The sequence below is a fragment of the Bubalus bubalis genome, chromosome 6 (assembly GCF_019923935.1).
Source record: "Bubalus bubalis isolate 160015118507 breed Murrah chromosome 6, NDDB_SH_1, whole genome shotgun sequence".
Taxonomy (NCBI): Eukaryota; Metazoa; Chordata; class Mammalia; order Artiodactyla; family Bovidae; genus Bubalus; species Bubalus bubalis.
The window spans coordinates 98,742,941-98,767,069 of NC_059162.1; the positions used below are offsets into that span (position 1 = coordinate 98,742,941).

Genomic DNA, 24,129 nt, shown 5'->3' on the forward strand with positions numbered 1-24,129 from the left:
AAGATTCTGACTTCAAGAGCCGACTCATTGGAAAAGACCCTGATGTTGGGAAAGATAGAAGACAGGAGGAGAAGGGGATGACACAGGACAAGATGATTGGATGGCATCACCAACTCAATGGACATGAATCTGAGCAAACTTTGGGAGATAGTAAAGGACAGAGAAGCCTGGCATGTGCAGTCCATGGGGCTTCAAACAGTCAGACATGACTGAGTGACCAAACAACAATGATTTGTGACATTGAGCATCTTTTCATCTGTCTGTAGGTCCTCTGTATGTCTTCTTTGGAAGAATGCCTATTCAGGTCCTTTGCCCATTTTTAAATTGGATTTTTTAATATATGGGGCAGGAGAAGGGGATGACAGAGGGTGAGATGGCTGGATGGCATCACTGACTCAATGGATGTGAGTCTGAGTGAACTCTGGGAGTTGGTGATGGACAGGGAGGCCTGGCATGCTGTGATTCATGGGGTCGCAAAGAGTCAGACACGACTGAGCGACTGAACAGAACTGAACTGATGAGTTCTTTATAGATTGTGGATATTAACCCCTTAGTAGACATATCATTCGAAGAAGGCAATGGCACCCCACTCTAGTACTCTTGCCTGGAAAATCCCATGGATGGAGGAGCCTGGTGGGCTGCTGTCTGTGGGGTCGCACAGAGTCGGGCACAACTGAAGCGACTTAGCAGTAGCAGCAGCAGCAGACATATCATTTGAATCTTCATTCAGTATGCTTTTCATTTTGTTGATAGTTTCCTTCCCTGTGCAAAAGCTTTTTAGTTTGATGCAGTCTCATTTATTTATTTTGGCTTCTTTTTCCTTTACATAAAGAGACAGATCCAAAAAAATATTGCTAAGACCCATGACAAAGAGCTCACTGCCTATAGTATTCTTCTAGGAATTTTATGGCTTCTAGTCTTCCTTTTAAGTGTTTAATTCATTTTATTTTTTTGAGTATATGGTGTGAGAAAAGTTATCTAGTTTCATCCTTTTACATGTAGCTATCCATCAAATCTATATATTGTTAAAGAATTTTGAGTTGTACCAATGAGTGAGTTTTACAAAGGAGGACGTTTTTTTGTTCAATATTCTCAAACTGCCTAAGGATGAAATGACTTGCCTCCCGAACATGGGGTACCTCCACTACTAGACATATCCATCTGCTAAGGTTCTCCAAGATATTAGGGCAAAGGAATGGCTCTCAATAGGTTCCAGAAATGGGCTCAGGGAGTCCACTGGTGTCACAAGATCATAGACAAGCTCTTTTACTGGTGCTTAGAAAATGTATATATTTCTGGGGGAAGATTTTCTGTTTTCTTCAAATTTGTAAAATGATCTGTGATGCACAAAAATAAAGAATAAAAACATGACACTTGATATGATTTACAACTAACTCTGTTGGGTGTACTGTCCTTTACAGAAAAACTTTAGTGTTTAAGAAGTTGAGCATTGTTTTTTGCTTGTGTGCCATCTCCCAGTTGGGGGGACAAGAAGAGAGAGTGATAGCATTTTGGTCAGGTTTATGTGACTCCTCCAAGATTCTTGCCCACATCACCTATTCCTGACTTGAGACTGAATACTTACAGATTTACCTGTATGGCCTGCTGAATGGTGACCTTTAATTACTAGACTCTAAATGCTATGACACCCTTCATGGTCTCAGCACTATCCCTGATACAGTTTCTATTTTAAAAACATCAGTAGGTTATTTGTGGCAGAGATGACTCAGTGTCCCTTCAACATCTTTTCTCCACTCTTACAGAAATATCAATAGTTTTAGCTGAGAACATGGTCCCAGTGAAAGACCACATTTCCTAGTCTCCTTTTCAGCTAAAGGAGGAAGTCGGTTATAGGCAGAGCTGTGAGCAGAAGGGATGTATACAATTTCCAGCTAAATGTTTTCATAAAGAAAAGTGCATGCCTTCCCATTCCCTCTTATGTCCTCTCACTTGCTCAAAGGCAGATGCGGTGGTGGGAGCTGGTAACTATCTCAGATCATTAACTGAAAGCCATGTGTTGAAGATGGAGAACAAAAGACTGAAGGAGCCTGGATGCCTTGACGGTCTTGTAAAACAAACCATGCTACCAACTCTGGACCACTTGCCTCCCTGAGATTTTAATGTGAGAGAGAAAGAAATTTCTATCTGGTTTAGGTCCCTCTATTTGGGGATCTTCTTGTTAGAGTGGGTTATTACTGATGTGATCAGTGCTTTCTTTCCACTTACTGTCTACCCATATTGTCAGGAAGATTAGTTTGCTTTTACTTGTCAGGGTTCATGTTTCAGGGCTATTTAAACTGTCCAGCTACTTGCCATAATTTTGCTGCTACGAGGCACATGAGGAAAAGGAGGGCTAACTTCCATTACCATCTTTCAGGTTTCAACTTGTATGCCACCTTCTCAAAGAAGATTTTCTAGACAACCCCATCTAAAGTAAATTCCCCTTAAAAGCAAATACCATATGATATCACTTATATGTGAAAACTAAAATATGGCATAAATGAACCTGTCTACTAAACAGAAACAGACTCACAGACATAGAAATCAGACTTGTGGTTGCCAAGGGGAAGGGAGGGGAGGAGAGAGATGGACTGAGAGTTTGGGTTTGGTAGATGCAAGCTATTACATTTAGAATGGATCAACAACAAGGTCCTACTGTATAGCACAGGGAATTATATCCTGTCTCCTGGGATAACCTAACTGCCATCCCTTAATGACACCCCTACACAGCTTGAAGGGGCATCCCTGGTAGCTCAGCTGGTAAAGAATTCATCTAAGATGCGGGAGACCCTGGTTCAATTTCTGGGTTGGAAAGATCCACTGGAGAAGGGATAGGCTACCCACTCCAGTATTCTTGGTCTTCCATGGTGGCTAGGCTGGTAAAGAATCTGCTTGCAATGTGGGAGACCTGGGTTCAACCCCTGGGTTGGGAAGATCCCCTGGAGAAGGGAAAGGCTGCCCACTCCAGTATTCTTGCCTGAAGAATTCCATGGACTGGAGAAGTCCATGGGGTCACAAAGAGTTGGACATGCCTGAGCGACTTTCATTTCATTTTCCTGGGATAAACCTGGGAAAAGAATTTTAAAAATAATGTATATATGTGTAAAGCTGATATAGCAGAGATTGGCACTTTGTAAATCAACTATACTTAGGTGAAAAAAAGTAAGTTCCACTGGATTACTGTCTAGCTCAACCACTCATTTCTTTCATGGCACTCAGTATTAATACAATTTGTATTTATCTATTTGGTATCATTTTCCACTTTAGAATAGAAGCTCCATGAAGGCAGGGACCATGTATATTAATCCACTGAGTATCTAATATGTATCAAATATTTGGCACTTACACATCAAATAAGTGGTGAATCTCGAAATCATTAAGAAATTCCTGTTCAGGCTTCACAAGAGTTGTTAGCATCAGGAAACTATGTAGAATGTCTTGATAATATTCCAAACAAAAACCTTCTTATCCCAGACTCAAATCCCACAGACCATAAAGAAAAGTTTACCTATCTTACTTTGTGAAAATTTAGAAGTCCCATATGATAAAAGACACCATAAATACAGTTTTCAAAAAGGAAAAGAATGGGGGAAAATTACAAATAAAAGTTATAATCAAGGATTATTATCCACAATATGTAAAGAACTTACATGAATCAATAAGAAAAAGATAACTTCATGGAAAAATAAACATAGATGACATATACATTACAGAGAACAAAACACAGATAAACATAAATGGCCAATAAGCATGTTTTGAAAACTAAAAGTAATGTCTCCAATAATAGGAAAAGAGCTAAAAAAATTATAGTATATTCACATTACAGAATTTCATGAAGTCATGATTAGAAATGAGATGTATTTTTATTGAGTGAAAAAAGTAAGAACAATATGGATATGATCCCATAGATAAGAATACGTACATACATATGCATATATGAAATGTACAGGAAAAAGTCTGAAAGAATGCATTCCAAGCTATTCTGTTTTTAGGAAAAGCAGTAGGATCGGGCAGGGAGGTGTGGCTATGTGAAATGGGATTTTTACTTCTTACTCCATAGCTTTTCTAGTGTTGTAAATCTTTTACCGTGAGCATACATTCATCTATTATGAGTGCAATTCTGCAAGAGATTTTAAAACAGCAGAAAATATATGGAAGCCACTTAGAAAATTCTTGATATTTGGCATTAGTAATAACCAGAATCAAACAGAAAAGATGACAAAATCTCTGAATCATACAGAAACAGATCAAGGTGACACCCTAGGTCACCATACTTTGATTGCTCTCTATTTTCCTGGACCTTGAGCTGAAATTTAACTTTAAAACAAAATGTATATAATCATCATGTCCTAGGCTCTAACATTAGGGGAGTTTCTTCAGGTTCAAGTAGATCCCCTTCTTGGGTTTGATGAAAATATGGGGCATGAAGACAATAGGCTTGGTGGGCTCTACTCTCATCTGGAAGCGGAGCAGAATCAAGGCAACAATCACCTTCATCTCAGTTATGGCAAAATTCTGCCCGATGCAGTTCCTGCAGACACCAAGAAAAAGAGAGACCTGAAGAACTGATACTTCTTCTGACGCTTTAATAAGATACTAGAAAAACAAGCCTGTGTTAACAATACATTTGCACATGAAATTCCATACCAACTTTTGGACTTTGGACTTACCTTGTTCCCTGTAAGAATGTGAGCTGGAAGGTTCAAATTGATGTCCTTCCAAAACAAAGTGGCACTTGGAGCTGCTCACAGAATTGTTCCTCCCTCCACCCACCTCCACCACCGCCATGAAGTTCTAATGTATAATAAAACATGATGACCATAGTTGGTAATACACTGCATTGTAGAACTGAAATTTGCTAAGAAAGAAGAACTTAAATGTCCTCTCACACACAAAAAAGGACAGGTATGTAAGCTGAAGAATATGTTAATGAGCTACATGGGAAGGAATCTTCTCACAGTGTATATCGAATCATCATGATGCATATATCACGTGTCTTAAAATTTAAGATTCTAATATAAAGATGAAATAAAAGATGAAATAAATTGTTTTTCTGAAAAAGAATCATCTCATCTTTATTGGGAGTGAACCTGCATTGAACCCATAAGCAACAGCTTGCCTTGCTGTTTAGCCTTCTGAGCCATGGATGTATAGGATGCCATGGCAAAGGGTGTTGTCCTTCATGAAACTAATTGACACTTTCAGTGGTTCAAACAGGCATTAAGATCTATCTCATGGTCAGGTGAGAAGATAAGTTTCCATAAAGGAACTTATAGAGCTAGGGGGCTGAAGCGAGAAGGCTGTTCCCAGGTAAACATTTTTATGTGTTTTTAAAAACTTCAAATAGTCCTCACCTTGGTCCAGATGAGAAGGGTAAGTAAGCATGGGAGTGTCTTTTATTATTTTCCTGGGAGAACCTCAAGGGGTCAAAGACCTGAAATGAGAGGGTAACCCCACGACCATCCCCAAAACACCATTAACACATTTCTGAAGCTACTGCTTAGCACTAATCAACAGAAATATCCATGCACCACATATGTAATTTCAAATGTTCTGATATCCACATTTTTACAAGGGGTAATGAATTTTCTAATATAATTTATTTAACAGAAAATATGATCATTCCAACATGAATTCATATACATAATTACTTCAAGAAAATATTTCCTATTTTTTGTACTACAGCTGCAAAATTTTACTTTCCCAGCACATCTCAGTTCTAACCAGCCACATTTCAAGTGCTCCACACCACATGTGGTTAATGGCTACCACCCTGGACAGCACAACTCTAGACCTGCTGACCTTGTCTGGTCTCCCAGGTGATTAGTCTGCTACCCAGACTATGAAAGAGGAAAGCAGAAATACCATGGCCGGCGGTAGTATTTGAACTTTGAAGGTACAAGTGCATCTACTTAGAAGTCAAGCCAAGATGACCTACGTGATCAGTTGTCCAACTTCCCGTTACACATAACAGGTTTGAAACTAGCAGCATATAAAAAAGGAAGTATCTGCACACGTTGTGTTTAGAGTTTCAAGAGACTCAGGTATGCTACAAACCTTCTTTTTGCCTCTTCAGATCCTTTCTCCTCCCTTTCCCACCTTGCTCTGGGCTCCAAACTGACCCACGGGGTTTCCTGTTGGGTTTGACCAATAAAAGGCATTGAAAGGAAATCTGGAGAGTGGGACAGTCGTACCTGTGGGTTTTCCCAGACGTCAGGGTTGTGGTGGAGACCCCAGATACTGAGAACCACGGTCATTCCTGAGAAAGGAAGGAAATAAAAGAGATTGCAGAAAAAAGAGCAAATTGTGAGCTCCTTTTGTACTGCTCTTCAGTAACACTTTTCTTTTTGAAGGGAAAGACTTAGTTCCTGGCAGAGTTCTGTGGGCTGTAGCTGATGCCAGCAGTGAAGGACCCATAAAAAGATGGGGTTTGGTGGCACCTTAGTTTTCAAATCAATGATCTATTTAATACCTGATTCTATCTTAAGGCGCTCTTGGTATCATGTCAAAATGATAGCCTATGTTTATGCTTTCCACTATCCCTAGAAATTGTTTGTGCATCTATTCATGGACTATAAAGTATCCAGACACAACAGATTAGGTACAGTTAGGAACAGAATTGTACTTCCACTGTGCAGATCCAATGACAAGTTTCTGTTGGTGCAGGTCATACATGGAAGTAGGGAATTTTGGCAAATGTTCATGTAGTATGAGGATTTTAAAAAAGACAGAAGAAAAATATATAAAATTTAAAAAATAAAAAAGGAAAAAAGACAGGGGTGAGATAATTTGAGGATTATTGGGTTATCAGAAATAATTTTGGTAAAGTAATTCTAGATCTGTCAACAAAGGGACAGTGACAGGCTGTTGGTACTGATACAAGCAATCCTGTTGGCTTGTTCCTAAGGGCAAGAGTTAATTGAACACTGAAGCAGACTAAGTGGAGGGTATCTCATGTGATCTTTCTGCCTCCCACTTGCCCTGCTCAGATACTTGTGCTGTTCTGAAAAGCACTGGGCTCCAGACGTGGAACCTCTGAGCAAGTTCTAGCTCTGCTCAATGCACTTTGGGATCCCCCAGTGGGTTTTTGGCTACACCAAAAGTATCTGAAAATGCTCTGTAAACTGCAAAACACATATAAGCAATCTGCTAAGAGCATGTTCCAAGGTGAAAAAGATAAGATAATCTATTTGAAGGCTCTATGTAAACTTTTAAGTGCTGCATACTTACTAGGGTAATATTACTATGATGATGAAGACGAAGACCCTCTTTGGGTCTTCTAGATAAAGATAAAAGTGTTCATCTCCCATGAAGTCTTGCTGGGTGTCAAATGCAGCCAAGCCAGGATTATCTTAGAAACAACATCCCATAATGGAAGAAACCCTGAGTTGGGATTCTGGTGATATAGGTTCTGTTCATAGCTTTGCTTCAAATGACTATATACCTTTGGAAAAGTCTCAGAAACCCACATCTGGCCAAGGTATTACCCACTGAGAACTTAGCAGGTGCCCAACCCTAAGCCAGCTATCCTGAGGTTTGTCTTTTGACTCTTCCAAGAGTTAAGAATCCCTCTGGTCTTTTTCACTGTGGTCCCCAGGATTCAGTGATCTTTAGAAACTTCTTAGGAAAAGAATGCAAAGACCTGCAGGCAAAGAGCGTCCATCTGGAAAGGTAATGGGCTTGCTGAGTTGTCTGGAAATGGACATGGCTGGAGGTGCCAAGCGGAGTGACTCCTTAATGCACATTGTGGTGTATGACATCTCACTCAGTTGGTCCCTGTGAGTACAAGAGAGGGAGCACAGGGAACTCAGACTCCATATTCAGTTTGTAGATACTGACATATTTTTCTATTCAACCTTTGCTCCTGGTCAAAGTCCTTTTACCCATTGGTTTATGTAACAGAATGTTAAAAAGGAATACTTTCTGCCTCAGGATCAGCTGAGGTCCCAGAGGACAAGGGACCATACAGGAGCCACACATCCTCACCTTGAATGTGGAGAAAAGGGAGGGAACCTCTTACACTTTGGTGGGAATGCAAACGGGCGTAGCCACTGTGGCAACAGTATGGAGGTTCCTCAAAGAACTGAAAACAAAGCTACCATACGCTCTTGCAATCTCACTCCTGGGTATATATCTGGAGAACTCTTATTTGAAAAGATACGTGCACCCCAATGTTCATAGAAGCATTATTTACAAGAGCCAAGATATGCAAGTAACCTAAATATCCATCAACAGATGAGTGGATAAAGAAGATGTGCTATATATACACAATGGAATACTACTCAGTCATAAAAAGAATGAAATAATGTCATTTGCAGCAACATGGATGGATCTAGAGATCATCATGCTAAGTGAAATAAGTCAGAAAGAGAAAGACAAATATTATATGATATCACTTACATGTGAAATTTAAAATATGATATAAATGAACTTATTTGCAAAGCAGAAACAGACTCACAGTCAAAGAAAACAAATTTATGATTGTGCATGCTAAGTCGCTTCAGTCGTGTCCCATTCTTTGCGACCCTATGGACTGTGACCCAAAAGGCTCCTCTGTCCAAGGGATTCTCCAGGCAAGAACACTGGAGTTGGTTGCTGTGCCCATCTCCAGGGCATCTTCCTGACACAGGGATCAAACCTGCATCTCTTTACCTCTCCTACACTGGCAGGTGGGTTCTTTACCACTAGCACCATCAAAGTAAACAAAGTTATGGTTACCACAGGGGTTAAGTAAGGGGAAGAATATTAAAAAGTGCAGTCACTTTGTTGTACACCAGAAACTAACACAACATTATAAATTAACCCTACTTGAAAAAATCCCAAATATCCTCATAATAAAGGGAAGCACTAAACTACTGGTAAAGGATTTGCTGAGAAGATTCCTGAAAACGTTTTGCAATATTTAGCTCATCATATAAATCAAGGAATGGCTAAGGAATGAAGAAAGGAGGCCTCCAAGTTTTGAGAGGGGAAAAAAGATCCTTCCAAAGAACTGCTGGAATGCTGGCGTGCTGTGGAGAATGCTGGAGAGGGGGTTCCCTTCATGTTTAGCAAAGAGGGGATTAAAGAAGATGTTCTGACATGTGCTCCTTAGAGGCTGGGAAGAACAGAACTAGTAGGAAAGACCATGACTCACAACAGACAGAGAGGCAGGGAAAGGAGCAGGGACAAAGCAAGAAGCCTACAGTGAGTCCTATGGGCCCATGAACCAGCAAGAAGGACAGCTTCTGAACCAGCTTGAAGGACACTCTAAGGACAAGAATTTCATTGCCCCGTGAATCATCATCATAAAGTCCCAGTGAGAGAATCTCCAAAAACCTCACTGAGAGTAAAAGGAAGCACCAAGTTTAAAGGGCAAGATGGCAACAGTACCAGCTGCCTCTCTCCTCATCCTCTCTCCCTCCTGGGACCATTTCTGGAAGGGTTGGTAAGCAGAAGCCAACAACAACCCCCCCACTGTAGAGGGTGACTGCAGCCATGAAATTAAAAGATGCTTGCTTCTTGGAAGAAAAGTTATGATCAACCGAGACAGCATATTAAAAAGCAGGGACATTACTTTGCCAACAAAGGTCCGTCTAGTCAAAGCTATGGTTTTTCCAGTAGTCATGTATGGATGTGAGAGTTGGACTATAAACAAAGCTGAGTGCTGAAGAATTGACGCTTTTGAACTATGATATTGGAGAAGACTCTTAAGAGTCCCTTGGACTGCAAGCAGATTCAACCAGCCCATCCTAAAGAAAATCAGTCCTGAATATTCATTGGAAGGACTGATGCTGAAGCTGAAACTCCATTATTCTGGCCACCTGATGCGAAGAACTGATTCATTGGAAAAGACCCTGATGCTGGGAAAGATGGAAGGCAGGAGGAAAAGTGGACGACAGATGGTTGGATGGCATCATTGACTCAGTGGACATGAGTTTGAGCAAGTTCTGGGAACTGGTGATGGACAGGGAGGCCTGGTGTGCTGCAGTCCATGGGGTCACAAAGAGTCGGACATGACTGAGTAACTGAACTGAACTGAACTGAACTGACAACTGCTTCACCCACCTCTGGCTTCCAGACCCAGAGAAGTACTGAATTGGAATAGATGGAGATGCTCCAAGTGGATAACAATTTGAAGTTTTTATTATTACACTGGACCAGACAGCTTAATTATTGAAATGAGACTGCTCTTGTGATTTAAATGGATGGGAACACTATGAGATTAACTCAGAGTTTCACCCCAGTGATGAAAAGTACTTGCCCACACAAGTTTGAAGTATCAGCGGGAGAAGAGTAAAGTTTTTATTTGATCATAGATAGTCAGGTTGGTTCAGTAAAATGACAGCATACATTTGGTCTTTTTGCTTCAGGTATTTTTATTTGTCTTTCTGATTATTTAGCAGGCTTTGGCCATTCATTAATGTGAAATTTTAATTTTGAACTCTTTCCTCCTCAAGCTCATTATAAGAAGAGGAATTCTGCTTAGCCTAGCACTTTTCATACTTAAGAAAAATAATGCTGTCTATCTCAGCCCTGGTGCAAAAAGATGAGAGGCCTTTTAACCCAATGCAGAAATAGATTGACAAGGAAGCAAATGGAGATGTTGAACAACTTTCTAACTTTTTCAGAAATTTGCTCTTTGCGGTGTGGTTTTATTAGAATTATAAATTTGGGGACTGTTCTGTACAAATTTCATTAAATGTAATGAAAGGCCATTTTTTATTCTCTATAATATGATTGCCATTTCTCTCATTAACATAAATAGTAGCAAAGAGATCCTCTAGAGCGTGTTTTATCACCTGGCAAAGATTTCCTTATAGTTTTGACATTTCACATGGGCCAAACAGGAATAAGAAAAGTCAATATTTGAATTGTGTATATACATGTACCCTAATTGAAGTTAAAATATCTGATTAATATTGGTGTGGGAGGTGATATACACTGTCTCTAAATTCAGTGAATGAATAAAAACTTACTAGTCAACACTGCATCTAGTGCTATATAGATTAGACCTTTGACTTATCGTAGGAAATGACTAGTGTTTTGTTATAAAAAGTAAGATCTCTGCTTCAGTTCAGTTCAGTTGCTCAGTCGTGTCTGACTCTGTGACCCCATGAACTGCAGAACACCAGGCCTTCCTGTCCATCACCAACTCCCGGAGTCCACCCAAACCCGTGTCCATCGAGTCGGTGATGCCATCCAACCATCTCATCCTCTGTCATCCCCTTCTCCTCCTGCCCTTAATCTTTTCCAGCATCAGTGTCTTTTCAAATGAGTCAGCTCTTCGCATCAGGTGGCCAAAGTACTGGAGTTTCAGCTTCAACATCAGTCCTTCCAATGAACACCCAGGACTGATCTCCTTTAGGATGGACTGGTTGGATCTCCTTGCAGCCCACGGGACTCTCAAGAGTCTTCTCCAACACCACAGTTCAAAAGCATCAATTCTTCGGCTCTGTTATACCTATATAAATTCATATTTTCCTTTACAAATGTTCTAATTGAGCTGACTTTTGCATTTGAAACATGGTATTTTCCCTCTAGTCACTGGGCTGGGTTGTTAGCATCTCTTTCTTTGACCAACAAAACAAATACAATGGCTGCGTTTTCCTTGCAAACAATGTATCTGAGGAGCACATCTATAACCTGGGCTTCACTAACAGAAAGATGTGCTCAAAGTCTAGCCGAATGGAGTTGAAGTTTTCCACCTGACTAACTCCTACCCATCCTGTAAGAGGCAGCTTAAGTGTCAGATCTCCCAATAAGTCTTCCTGGGCCTTCCATGCTAAATCTCTGTGGCCACTAATGTGTATCTCTCTCTTTACCCTCACTATGTTATATTGCAATCAACTATATGGGGATCAGACCTCCCTGGCGGTGCTGGGGATGAGCATCTGCCTGCCAATGCAGGGGACACGGGTTTGATCCCTGGTTCAGGAAGATTCCATATGCCTGGATATGGAAGTTTTCATAAGCCCATGGGCATCACAACGACTGAGCCAGTACTCTAGAGCCTGGGAGCAGCAACTTCCGAAGTCAGCACAGCACAATGAAGAGTAGCCCCTGCCTGCTTCTACAGAAAGTCCATGAATAGCAAAGAAGACCTAGCGTAGCCAAAAATAAATAAATAAATATTTTTAAAAATTAAAAAATATATATATATGGGGACCAGTCTTCTGTACTAGAGTATGAACTCATTGAGGGCAGAACCCACATCAAATCTGGCACCTTTTTATAGTGGCTCAGTACTTAAAGCTTCCCTAGTAGCTCAGCTGGTAAAGAATCTGCCTGCAATGTGGGAGACCTGAGTTCAATCCCTAGGCTGGGAAGAACCCCTGGAGAAGAGAACAGCTACCCACTCCAGTATTCTGGGCTGGAGAATTCTATAGACTGTATAGTCCATGGGGTCGCAAAGAGCAGGACATGACTGAGCGACTTTCAGTTTCACTTTCAGCACTTCAGTGGTACACACTGTACTTGAGTTTAACACATGTGGACTGAGTATGTTTATTATTTTGTTCTAAGTCCAAAGTCCATCCTGAGAAGTGAACAAGGGGATGGGAGAGAACGTCTCCATGAGGCTTAGAAACACAGATATTCACTCAGGTCTTTCAGAAGCACAGCCTTACTGGAGTCCTACCATTCAAGCTGTGGATGCAAATCTAGGGAGATCATATCCCCATTTCCAAAGCGCCAGGGCCTGAGTGAAAGAAAGAAATAGGACCTTTTACACACACACTGACTAAAAAAACAATGAAATAGAAAATTACGGATGAGTGTAAAAGAGAAAGGGATAATTTTGGGCCTTCTAGAAAAAGAGAACAATAGTAGCCTGCCTCTTCTACTCATATATATGTGTGTGTGTGTGTGTGTATGCATATTAAACACTATGATCACCAAGAGGAAAGAATAAAGCAAAATCCCAGGAGGAAAACAAGGAGGAAATGTTTATAGATGCAGATCTTACCAGGTAATGGAAGACCCATCCCCCAGGATGGCTCTGATCTCCTCCCGGCATTTCTCCTGATGCTCAGGGTACAGAGCTAGGTGGTAGAGGAGCCAGGAAATGCCTGCTGATACAGAGTCATGCCCTGCCAACATGAATGTGTTCACCTCGGACCATAGGTCTGCATCTGTGAAGCTATCATTTTCAGCCTAGAAAGAATAGTAGAGATACTTTTATGCAGTGTCAGTTTACAGATGTTTGAAGCCCCAATCAAAACAATGGTTTTAGAGGGAAAAACTAGCTATCAAATAAGAGTTTTCATTTTTATGCAGTTTAACAAATATATAGTTGAGTCATGCTTTGCCCAGGGCATAAAGGAGAACCAAAGACAGATAAGAAAAGCAGGCCCCTGCAATAAGTTCCTGCAATCATTTTGTCAGATTTATCCAGACTTTTCAGCATCTCTTCTTCATTGTTTTATCAGCTCAATCTGATTCACTTTCCTGTGTTTCCCTGAACTACCATGTATCTTTATGATAATCACCAAATCCTGCTGAATTTGTAAAAAATTTAGTCTTATCTGACTCCCTCTAGTGACAGAATTGTAGAATTCAGTTTTTAATCTCAAACTATGCAGCACCAACCATCAATTCAAAAGAACTGTTAAATTTAGTTGATCAATTTTGCTTTTGTCTTCCCTCCTCCCACTCATCTAACTACCCACACAATTAACTAGATACATAAGCAGGCTTAGAATTTGAAAGATTTTGTTTTTTGTCTTCCCTCCTCCCTCTCTTCTAACTACCCACACAATTAATTAGATACATGAGTAGGCTCAGAATTTGAAAGGCTTACCTGAGCAGAAAGGACAATATCCAGGAAGTCCTGGTACTTCCTCTTCTGAGTGTTAGTCTGCTTATTCTCATCCTTGAGGGAATTCCTTCTATTCTTGACTATCTTGTCTAGGGTAGAATAAATATTCCCCATTAACAAAGTGACAGAAAAGTCAATCAAAATAAAATAAATCACAGAAAAAGCCATGACCCCCCCGGAAAGTTTCAAATCTTGTCTAATTTCCTGAAGTTAGAGTGAGTACATTACATTTAAATAGATTTAACTTATGCGGGGGGGCTTCCCTGGTGGCTCAGATGGTAAAATATCCATCTGCAATGCAGGAAACCCAGGTTCAATCACTGGGTCAGGAATATCCCCCCCAGAGAAGGGAACGGCTACCCACTCCAGTATTCTTGCCTGGTGAATCCCATAGACAGAGGAGCCTGGTGGGCTACAGTCCATGGGGTCACAAAGAGTTGGACATGACTAACACTTAATTTATGCAGATGTGTATTTTCCCATCAAATGACAACTTTTGTTCAAAGTTCCAAAGGCAAACACAACAGATGAAAATATACTTTATATAACTAAGTAGGCAATATAATTAAAAAATTAAAAATGTAGGTGCAAGTAACCAATCATTCTTGTCTTTCTCAGTCTAATCTCTCATTTTCATGGAAAAATTATCACATGAAATGGAATGAAAAGAAAAAGACCAGCAAAGAAATGCCAATCTATATATAACTGAAGGGGCCGAAAGGAAAAAAGTACTGGATAGAATATTTAAAATTATAATCCAAGAAAACTGTCTGGAAATAAGAGAAAAATTAAATCTACATATTAAAGGGCTCATACTATGTCTGGAAAAATCTGAACAGAATAACCAATTCTGTTATATATATATTATATATATATATTATATATATATATATATCCTAATAAAACTACTTGACATTAAAGGCAGAGAAAAGGAAATTCTCAGAGATTCTAGACAAAAATATCAAATGACTTTTAATGATGATGAATTAAGCTAGCATCATACTTCTCGAGAACAATAAAAAAAAATCAAGGCAAGGTTAGAGTATTTAGAAAAACTCAAGGAAACAAAGTGTGAGGCAAAATTTTTATCCAGCAAAACTATCCTTCATGTATCAAGTCTACCAAAAAACTGTTATAAACTTATATGAACTCAGAAAATGCTTTGCTCATGAAGCCCATACTGAGGAATCTATAGTGGATGAGTTTCATCCAACCAAGAAATTATTGGAAAAACTTTATTAAAATAACTGAGGTGGGCCTTTCAAAGATTTAATTCTAGATAACAGAATAAAATAAGGATAAGATGTGGACAGAATAGTAACACATAAGCATTAAAAGTGAAAATAATGCTACTAAAAATAGGAGGAGTAGGGAGGGAGAAAGCTGGCTTAAAATTCAACATTCAAAAAACTAAGATCATGGCATCCAGTCCCATCACTTAATGGCAAACAGATGGGGAAATAATGGAAACAGTGACAGACTTTATTTTCTTGAGCTCCAAAATCAATGCAGATGGTGACTGCAGCCATGAAATTGAAAGACACTTGCTCCTTGGAAGAAAAGCTATGACAAATCTATATAGCATGTTAAAAAGCAGAGACATTACTTTGCCAACAAAGACCCGTATAGTCAAAGCTATGTTTTTTCCAGTAGTCATATATGGATGTGAGAATTGGACCATAAAGAAGGTTGAGTGCCAAAGAATTTGTGTTTTTGAACTGTGGTGTTGGAGAAGACTCTTGAGAGTCCCTTGGACTGCAAGGAGATCAAACTAGGCAATCCTAAATGAAATCAATCCTGAATATTCACTGGAAGGACTGATGCTGAAGTTGAAGCTCCAATACTTTGGCCACCTGATGCGAAGAGCTGACTCATTAGAAAAGACCCTGATGCTGGGAAAGACTGAAGGCAAGAGGAGAAGGGATGACAGAGGACAAGATAGTTGGATGGCATCACCGACTCAATGCACATGAATTTGAGCAAGCTCAGGGAGATGGTGAAGGACAGGGAAGCCTGGTGTGCTGGAGTCCATGGAGTCCATGTGCAGAGTCAGGCACGACTGAGTGACTGAACAACAAATATCAACAATCACTTTAAACATCAATGGTTTACTACACCAATTAAAAGACAAAGAAGGTCAGAATGCACCTAAAAAACAAGATCCAACTGTATGTTGTCTACAAGCCCACCTTAAATATATAAAGATATACACAGATTATAAGTAAAGGGACAGAGAAAGATATACCATGCTAACTAATCAAAAGAAAGCTGGAGAAGCAATATTAGTTTCAAACAGAAGAGATTTCAGAGAAAAGAAAATATTAGGGATAAAGAAGAGCATTACATAATGACAAAGGGGTCAATTATCCAAGAAGACAATGATCTTTAATGTGCATGTGCCTAACAAAGGAGTCTCAAAATGCATGAGCCAAAAAGTAATGGGGCTCAAGAAGAAATAAATAAATCTACTATCATAGTTGGAGACTTCAATATCCCTCTATCATAATGGACAGATCCAGCAAGCAGAAAACAAGCAAGGATATAGTTGAACTGAACAGTATCATCCATCAACTGGATCTATTTGACAACTATAAAATATCTCATTTAACATGAGAACACTGACCAACATAGACCATACTTAGGGCCATAAACCATAATCTAGACTTTTAAAAATAGAGCTTATAGGATATATGCTTTCAAACCACAATGAAACAGAAATCAGTAATAGAAAGATAATTGGAAAACTCCAAATTATTTGGCAAGTAAACTACACACTTCTAAATAACACATGAGTCATAGACGTAGTCTCAACTTAAAAAATATTTTGAATTAATGAAAATTCAAATACAATTAATCAAAATTGTGAGATACAGTGAAAGCAGTGCTTAAAGGGAAATTTATAGCATTAAAAGAATTATCAGAAAAGAAGAAAGAACTGAAATCAATAATCTAAGCTTCTCCTTTGGGAAACAGGATAAGAAGAAAAAAATTAAGTCCAAACTAACTAAAGGAAAAGACATAATAAAAATCTGAGCAGAAAGCAATAAAACTGAAATAAGAAATAAAGAGACAAAATCAATGAAACCAAAAGTTGGTTCTTAGAAAAGATCAATAAAGTTGATAAATCTCTAGCCAGGTTAACTAAGGAAAAAAGAGAAAAGACAAAATTGCTATTATTAGGTATAAAAGGAACCATCACTTCTGATCCTATGGATATTAAAAAGAGAATAAGGAAATATTATGAACAACTCCATGCTTACAATTTGATAACCTAGTTGAAATGGGTCAATTTCCTGAAAGACACAACCTACCAAAAATCAAAAGAGAAATAGCTAATCTGAATAGACCTCTATCTATAAAACAGTTTTAGTCAATAATTAACAACCTTCCAAACCAGAATGGACCAGACTTGGTTGATTTCCTTGGTGATTTCTACCAAACATTTAGGAAAGAAATCCTGCCAATTCTCTACAATCTCTTCCAGAAAAATAGAAGCAGAGGGAGTACTTCCTGACTAATTTTATGAGACCAGCCATTATTCTCACTCCTAAACTGAGACAGGCCTGGAATCTGGGACCCTTTGTTGCAGTGCTGAAAAGCTTGTACCTGGACACATCTCTTCTCAAGCTACAGTATACAAAGAAACTATATGGGACTAAAAATTATTGTGTGCATGTGCAGTTAGAGCAAACTCTAGACCAAAAGATATAAAATAGACAAACCAAAACCAAAACCCATCTGCTGTTTCTGAAGGACCTGGAGCAAAAACTGGGTGTCGAAGCAAAAGCAGGGTGTTCCGCAGGGTGCCCTGCACTCAACAACACAAAGGATGGGCAAACCACCTAAACCACCCTTCCAGCCAGACCCCTGGACACGCTCCTATTGTCACCCCATGTAAGAAACAAGCTCAGCCACCCGCCTTGGGGACCAAACAAGGGAGCTTGTTACTTGTTTCGGTTATCCTCCTGGAGCCCCAATGAAGGCTTGACTGAATTTCTTGTCTGGCTTCCAGTCAATTTCTATTGGCTGGGGAAGACCAAGAACCCCGGTGGGTATCAAAACCAAATAAAGACATTACAATAAAGGGAACATTTTGGAGGATAATTTGGTGGATTCTTACAAAACTAAACTTATCCTTACCATGCCATCTCTAATCATCCTCCTCGGTATTTACCCAAAGGAGCTGAAAACTTAAGTTCATACAAAAACCTGTGCACAAATGTTTATAGAGACTTTATTCAAAATTGTCGAAACTTTGGTTTTTGAAAGCAACTAAGCAAACTATTGTTTGCCTTCAATTGGTAAACAAACTGTGATACACTCACAAGTGAAAGTGAAAGTCGCTCAGTTGTGTCTGACTCTTTGCCACCCCATGGACTTCACAGTCCATGGAATTCTCCAGGCCAGAATACTGGAGTGGGTAGCCTTTCCCTGCTCCAGGGATCTTCCTAACCCAGGGATCGAACTCAGGTCTCCCGCATTAGAGGTGGATTCTTTACCAGCTGAGCCACAAGGGAAGCCCTTATACAATAAAATAGAATTGAACAATAAAAATAAATGCACTATCAAGCCATGAAAATACATGGAAGAACTTTAGATGCATATTGCTAAGTGAAAAAAACCAATCTAAAAAGGTTACATATAGTATGATTCCAGTTAATGACATGGAAGAGGCCAAAGTATAGAGACAGTAAAAAAATTAGTGGTTGCCAGGGGTGTGGCACAAAGGAAGGAGGGCTAAGTAGGTGGAGCACAGGGGAGTTTTAAGGGCAGTGAAACTATGCTGTATGATACTGTAATGGTGGAAACATATCATTACATATTTGTCAAAATCCAGAGAGTGTACACATAAAGAGTGAACCCTACACTATGGACTTTAGTTAATAATAATGGCTCAAGAGGGCTTCCCTGGTGGCCCAGTGGTTAAGAATCTGCCTTGCAACACAGGGGACACCACTGGTCCAGAAAAATCCCACATGCCAGAGGCCAACTAAGCCCATGTAGCACAACCACTGACCCTGTGCTCTGGAGACCACCAGCCACAACTACTGAAGCCCATGTGCTTAGATCTTGTGTTTCTCAACAAGAGAAGCCACTGCAATGAGAAGCCCACGAAGCACAAGTAGAGAGTAGCCCCTGCTGGCCACAACTAGAGAAAGCCCATGTGCAGCAGTGAAGACTCAGTGCAGCCAAAAATAAATAAATAAAATAAATAAATATGTATGTAAAATAATTTGGAGAGGGCAATGGCACCCCACTCCAGTACTCTTGCCTGGAAAATCCCATGGATGGAGGAGCCTGGTAGGCTACAGTCCATGCTAAGGGTTGGACACGACTGAGCGACTTCACTTTCACTTTTCACTTTCATGCATTGGAGAAGGAAATGGCAATGCACTCCAGTGTTCTTGCCTGGAGAATCCCAGGGACGGGGGAGCCTGGTGGGCTACCATCTATGGGGTTGCACAGAGTCAGACACAACTGAAGTGACTTAGCAGCAGCAGCATGTAAAATAATAATGGCTCACCCATTATAAGAAATACACCATACTTATACAAGATGTTAATAAGGGAAAGTATGTATATAGGGGGTGGTGAAGAAGTAGCAATATATGGGAACTCTGTGCTTTCTGCTTAATTTTTCTATAAGCCTAAAACCCCCTGAAAAATACCTTATTAATTAAAAAAATACTACAAAGTCTCTTTAATTGATTCAGTGTGATTTACCACACAAATAGATAGACCAATGGATAGAAAAGAAAGTGAAGAAATAGATCCAAGTACATATGAAGAAATAGGTCCAAGTACATTAGAATATGATAAAAGTGGTTACCTCAAACTGACTGGAAAAGATGGAACTTTTTAATAAATGGTGATAGGACAATTGGATAATCATTTGGAAATATTAAAGCACCTCTGTCAAGAGTCCTACTATCATCAAGTGGGTTTATATCAGGGAAACAGCTAAACATCCTACAATGCACTGGACAGCTCCTCACTGTCTGGATAACAAAGATTTAGCTAGCCCCATGGAGAAGGCAATGGCACCCCACTCCAGTACTCTTGCCTGGAAAATCCCATGGATGGAGGAGCCTGGTGGGCTGCAGTGCATGGGGTCGCTAAGAGTCAGACACGACTGAGCGACTTCACTTTATTTTTTCGCTTTCATGCATTGGAGAAGGAAATGGCAACCCACTCCAGTGTTCTTGCCTGGAGAATCCCAAGGATGGGGGAGCCTGGTGGGCTGCCGTCTATGGGGTCACGCAGAGTCGGACACGACTGAAGCGACTTAGCAGCAACAGCAAATGTCATTAGTGCCATAATTGAGGTATTCTGGAATAGGGGAAGGTTTTTGACTATTGCTCAAAATCTAGATGCAGTAAAAGAAAATATAAATAAATTTGACTAATGGAAAATTTTGAAAAGTTTTTATTTTTGACCAATTTAACATTTCAGTTCAGTTCAGTTCAGTCACTCAGTCATGTCCAATTCTTTGCAACCCCATGAATCGCAGCACACCAGGCCTCCCTGTCCATCACCAACTCCTGGAGTTTACCCAAACTCATGTCCATCGAGTCGGTGATGCCATCCAGCCATCTCATCCTCTGTTGTCCCCTTCTCCTCCTGCCCCCAATCCCTCCCAGCATCAGGATCTTTTCCAATGAGTCAACTCTTCGTATGAGGTGGCCAAAGTATTGGAGTTTCAGCTTCAGCATCAGTCCTTCCAATGAACACCCAGGACTGATCTCCTTTAGGATGGACTGGTTGGATCTCCTTGCAGTCCAAGGGACTCTCAAGAGTCTTCTCCAACACCACAGTTCAAAAGCATCAATTCTTCGGCACTCAGCTTTCTTCACAGTCCAACTCTCACATGCATACATGACCACTGGAAAAACTATAGCCTTGACTAGACAGACCTTTGTTGGCACAGTGATGTCTCTGTTTTTGAATATGCTTTCTAGGTTGGTCATAACTTTCTTTCCAAGGCGTAAGCATCTTTTAACTTCATGGCTGCAAGCACCATCTGCAGTGATTTTGGAGCCCAAAAAATAAAGTCTGACACTGTTTCCACTATTTCCCCATCTATTTCCCATGAAGGGATGGGACCAGATGCCATGATCTTCGTTTTCTGAATGTTGAGCTTTAAGCCAACTTTTTCACTCTCCACTTTCACTTTTATCAAGAGGCTTTTTAGTTCCTCTTCACTTTCTGCCATAAGGGTGGTGTCATCTGCATATCTGAGGTTATTGATATTTCTCCCGGCAATCTTGATTCCAGCTTGTGTGTCATCCAGCCCAGGGTTTCTCGTGATGTACTCTGCATAGAAGTTAAATAAGCAGGGTGACAATATACAGCCTTGATGTACTCCTTTTCCTATTTGGAACCAGTCTGTTGTTCCATGTCCAGTTCTAACTATTGCTTCCTGACCTGCATACAGGTTTCTCAAGAGGCAGGTCAGGTGGTCTGGTATTCCTATCTCTTTCAGAATTTTCCACAGTTTATTGTGATCCACACAGTCAAAGGCTTTGGCATAGTCAATAAAGCAGAAATAGATGTTTTTCTGGAACTCTCTTGCTTTTTCACTGATCCAGCGGATGTTGGCAATTTGATCTCTGGTTCCTCTGCCTTTTCTAAAACCAGCTTGAACATCAGGAAGTTTGTGGTTCATGTATTGCTGAAGCCTGGCTTGGAGAATTTTAAGCATTACTTTACTAGCGTGTGAGATGAGTGCAAGTGTGTGGTAGTTTGAGCATTCTTTGGGATTGCCTTTCTTTGGGATTAGAATGAAAACTGACCTTTTCCAGTCCTGTGGCCACTGCTGAGTTTTCCAAATTTGCTGGCATATTGAGTGCAGCACTTTCACAGCATAATCTTCCAGGACTTGAAATAGCTCAACTGGAATTCCATCACCTCCACTAGCTTTGTTCGTAGTGATGCTTTCTAAGGTCCACTTGACATCACATTCCAGGATGTCTGGCTCTAGGTGAGTGATCACACCATCATGATTATCTGGGTTGTGAAGATTTTTTTTTTGTACAGTTCTTCTGTATATTCTTGCCATCTCGTCTTAATATCTTCTGCTTCTTTAGGCCCATACCATTTCTGTCCTTTATCGAGCCCATCTTTGCATGAAATGTTCCCTTGGTATCTCTAATTTTCTTGAAGAGCTCTCTAGTCTTTCCCATTCTGTTGTTTTCCTGTATTTCTTTGCATTGATCACTGAGGAAGGCTTTCTGATCTCTCATTGCTATTCTTTGGAACTCTGCATTCAGATGCTTATATCTTTCCTTTTCTCCTTTGCTTTCTGCTTCTCTTCTTTTCACAGCTATTAGTAAGGCCTCCCCAGACAGCCATTTTGCTTTTTTGCATTTCTTTTCCATGGGGTGTGGTGGCTGTGACGGACCATGCAGAAGCGTGCCGAGAGGAGCTACCCCAAGCCCAAGATCAGGGGCGGCGACCAAGAGCGCCAGGCTGTGACGGGGCAGGAGCAGCCAAGAGGAGCTACCCCATGTCTGAAGTCAGAGGCTGCGGCCGAGAGGAGCAACCCCTCATTCAAGGAGCAGTGGCTGCATGGGCCCTGGGGGGCTGAGAGGGGCTACTCCACATTCTTGGTCAGGAGGGGCGAGCTCGTCAAAGGTAAGGAGCAGAGGCTGTGCTTTGCTGGAGCAGCCGTGAAGAGATACCCCACGTCCAAGGTAAGAGAAACCCAAGTAAGATGGTAGGTGTTGCGAGAGGGCATCAGAGGGCAGACACACTGAAACTATAATCACAGAAAACTAGTCAATCTGATCATATGGACCACAGCCTTGTCTTACTCAATGAAACTAAGCCATGCCATGTGGGGCCACCCAAGATGGACGGGTCATGGTGGAGAGGTCTGACAGAATGTGGTCCACTGGAGAAGGGAATGGCAAACCCCTTCAGTATTCTTGCCTTGAGAACCCCATGAACAGTATGAAAAGGCAAAAAGATAGGACACTGAAAGAGGAACTCCCCAGGTCGGTAGGTACCCAATAAGCTACTGGAGATCAGTGGAGAAATAACTCCAGAAAGAATGAAGGGATGGAGCCAAAGCAAAAAGAATGCCCAGCTGTGGATGTGACTGGTGATAGAAGCAAGGTCCAATGCTGTAAAGAGCAATATTGCATAGGAACCTGGAATGTTAGGTCCATGAATCAAGGCAAATTGGAAGTGGTCAAACAGGAGATGGCAAGAGTGAACGTTGACATTCTAGGAATCAGTGAACTAAAATGGACTGGAATGGGTGAATTTAACTCTGATGACCATTACATCTACTACTGCGGGCAGGAATCCCTCAAAAGAAATTGAGTAGCCATCATGTTCAACAAAAGAGTCCAAAATGCAGTACTTGGATGCAATCTCAAAAAAGACAGAATGATCTCTGTTCATTTCCAAGGCAAACCATTCAATATCACAGTAATCCAAGTTTATGCCCCAACCAGTAACGCTGAAGAAGCTGAAGTTGAACAGTTCTATGAAGACCTACAAGACTTTTAGAACTAACACCCAAAAAAGATGTCCTTTTCATTATAGGGGACTGGAATGCAAAAGTAGGAAGTCAAGAAACACCTGGAGTAACAGGCAAATTTGGCCTTGGAATACAGAATTAAGCAGGACAAAGGCTAATAGAGTTTTGCCAAGAGAATGCACTGGTCATAGCAAACACCCTCTTCCAACAACACAAGAGAAAACTCTACACATGGACATCACCAGATGGTCAACACCGAAATCAGATTGATTATATTCTTTGCAGCCAAAAATGGAGAAGCTATATACAGTCAGCAAAAACAAGACCAGGAGCTGACTGTGGCTCAGACCATGAACTCCTTATTGCCAAATTCAGACTTAAATTGAAGAAAGTAGGGAAAACCACTAGACCATTCAGGTATGACCTAAATCAAATCCCTTATGATTATACAGTGGAAGTGAGAAATAGATTTAAGGGACTAGATCTGATAGACAGAGTGCCTGATGAACTATGGACTGAGGTTGGTGACATTGTACAGGAGACAGGGATCAAGACCATCCCCATGGAAAAGAAATGCAAAAAGCAAAATGGCTGTCTGAGGAGGCCTTACAAATAGCTGTGAAAAGAAGAGAAGTGAAAAGCAAAGGAGAAAAGGAAAGATATAAGCATCTGAATGCAGAGTTCCAAAGAATAGCAAGGACAGATAAGAAATTTAACATTTAATTTCCCCCTAATGTTCTGCATTTTGTTTTTTCATCATAAATAGGCAATAGCAAGAGAATGTGAATAATTGTTTTCACTAAGTTCTGTGTAGATGCCTACAAATCCACTCCTGTTTCCTCTAA

General features: G+C 40.4%; 1 protein-coding gene across 1 annotated transcript in view; it reads right to left on the reverse strand.

Moving 5' to 3' along the window:
* Positions 1-3,844: 3,844 nt before the first annotated feature.
* Positions 3,845-24,129, reverse strand: part of LOC102410132 (cytochrome P450 4X1) — a 49,744-nt gene continuing 29,459 nt past the window's right edge. The window contains exons 7-12 of the mRNA XM_006051654.4: positions 13,781-13,887; positions 12,947-13,134; positions 7,643-7,776; positions 6,195-6,259; positions 5,355-5,434; positions 3,845-4,531 (exon numbers count right to left, since the gene is read on the reverse strand). Of these exons, the coding sequence (XP_006051716.4) occupies positions 4,363-4,531; positions 5,355-5,434; positions 6,195-6,259; positions 7,643-7,776; positions 12,947-13,134; positions 13,781-13,887 (743 nt within the window). The 3' untranslated portion in view covers positions 3,845-4,362. The remainder of the gene's footprint in view (positions 4,532-5,354; positions 5,435-6,194; positions 6,260-7,642; positions 7,777-12,946; positions 13,135-13,780; positions 13,888-24,129) is intronic.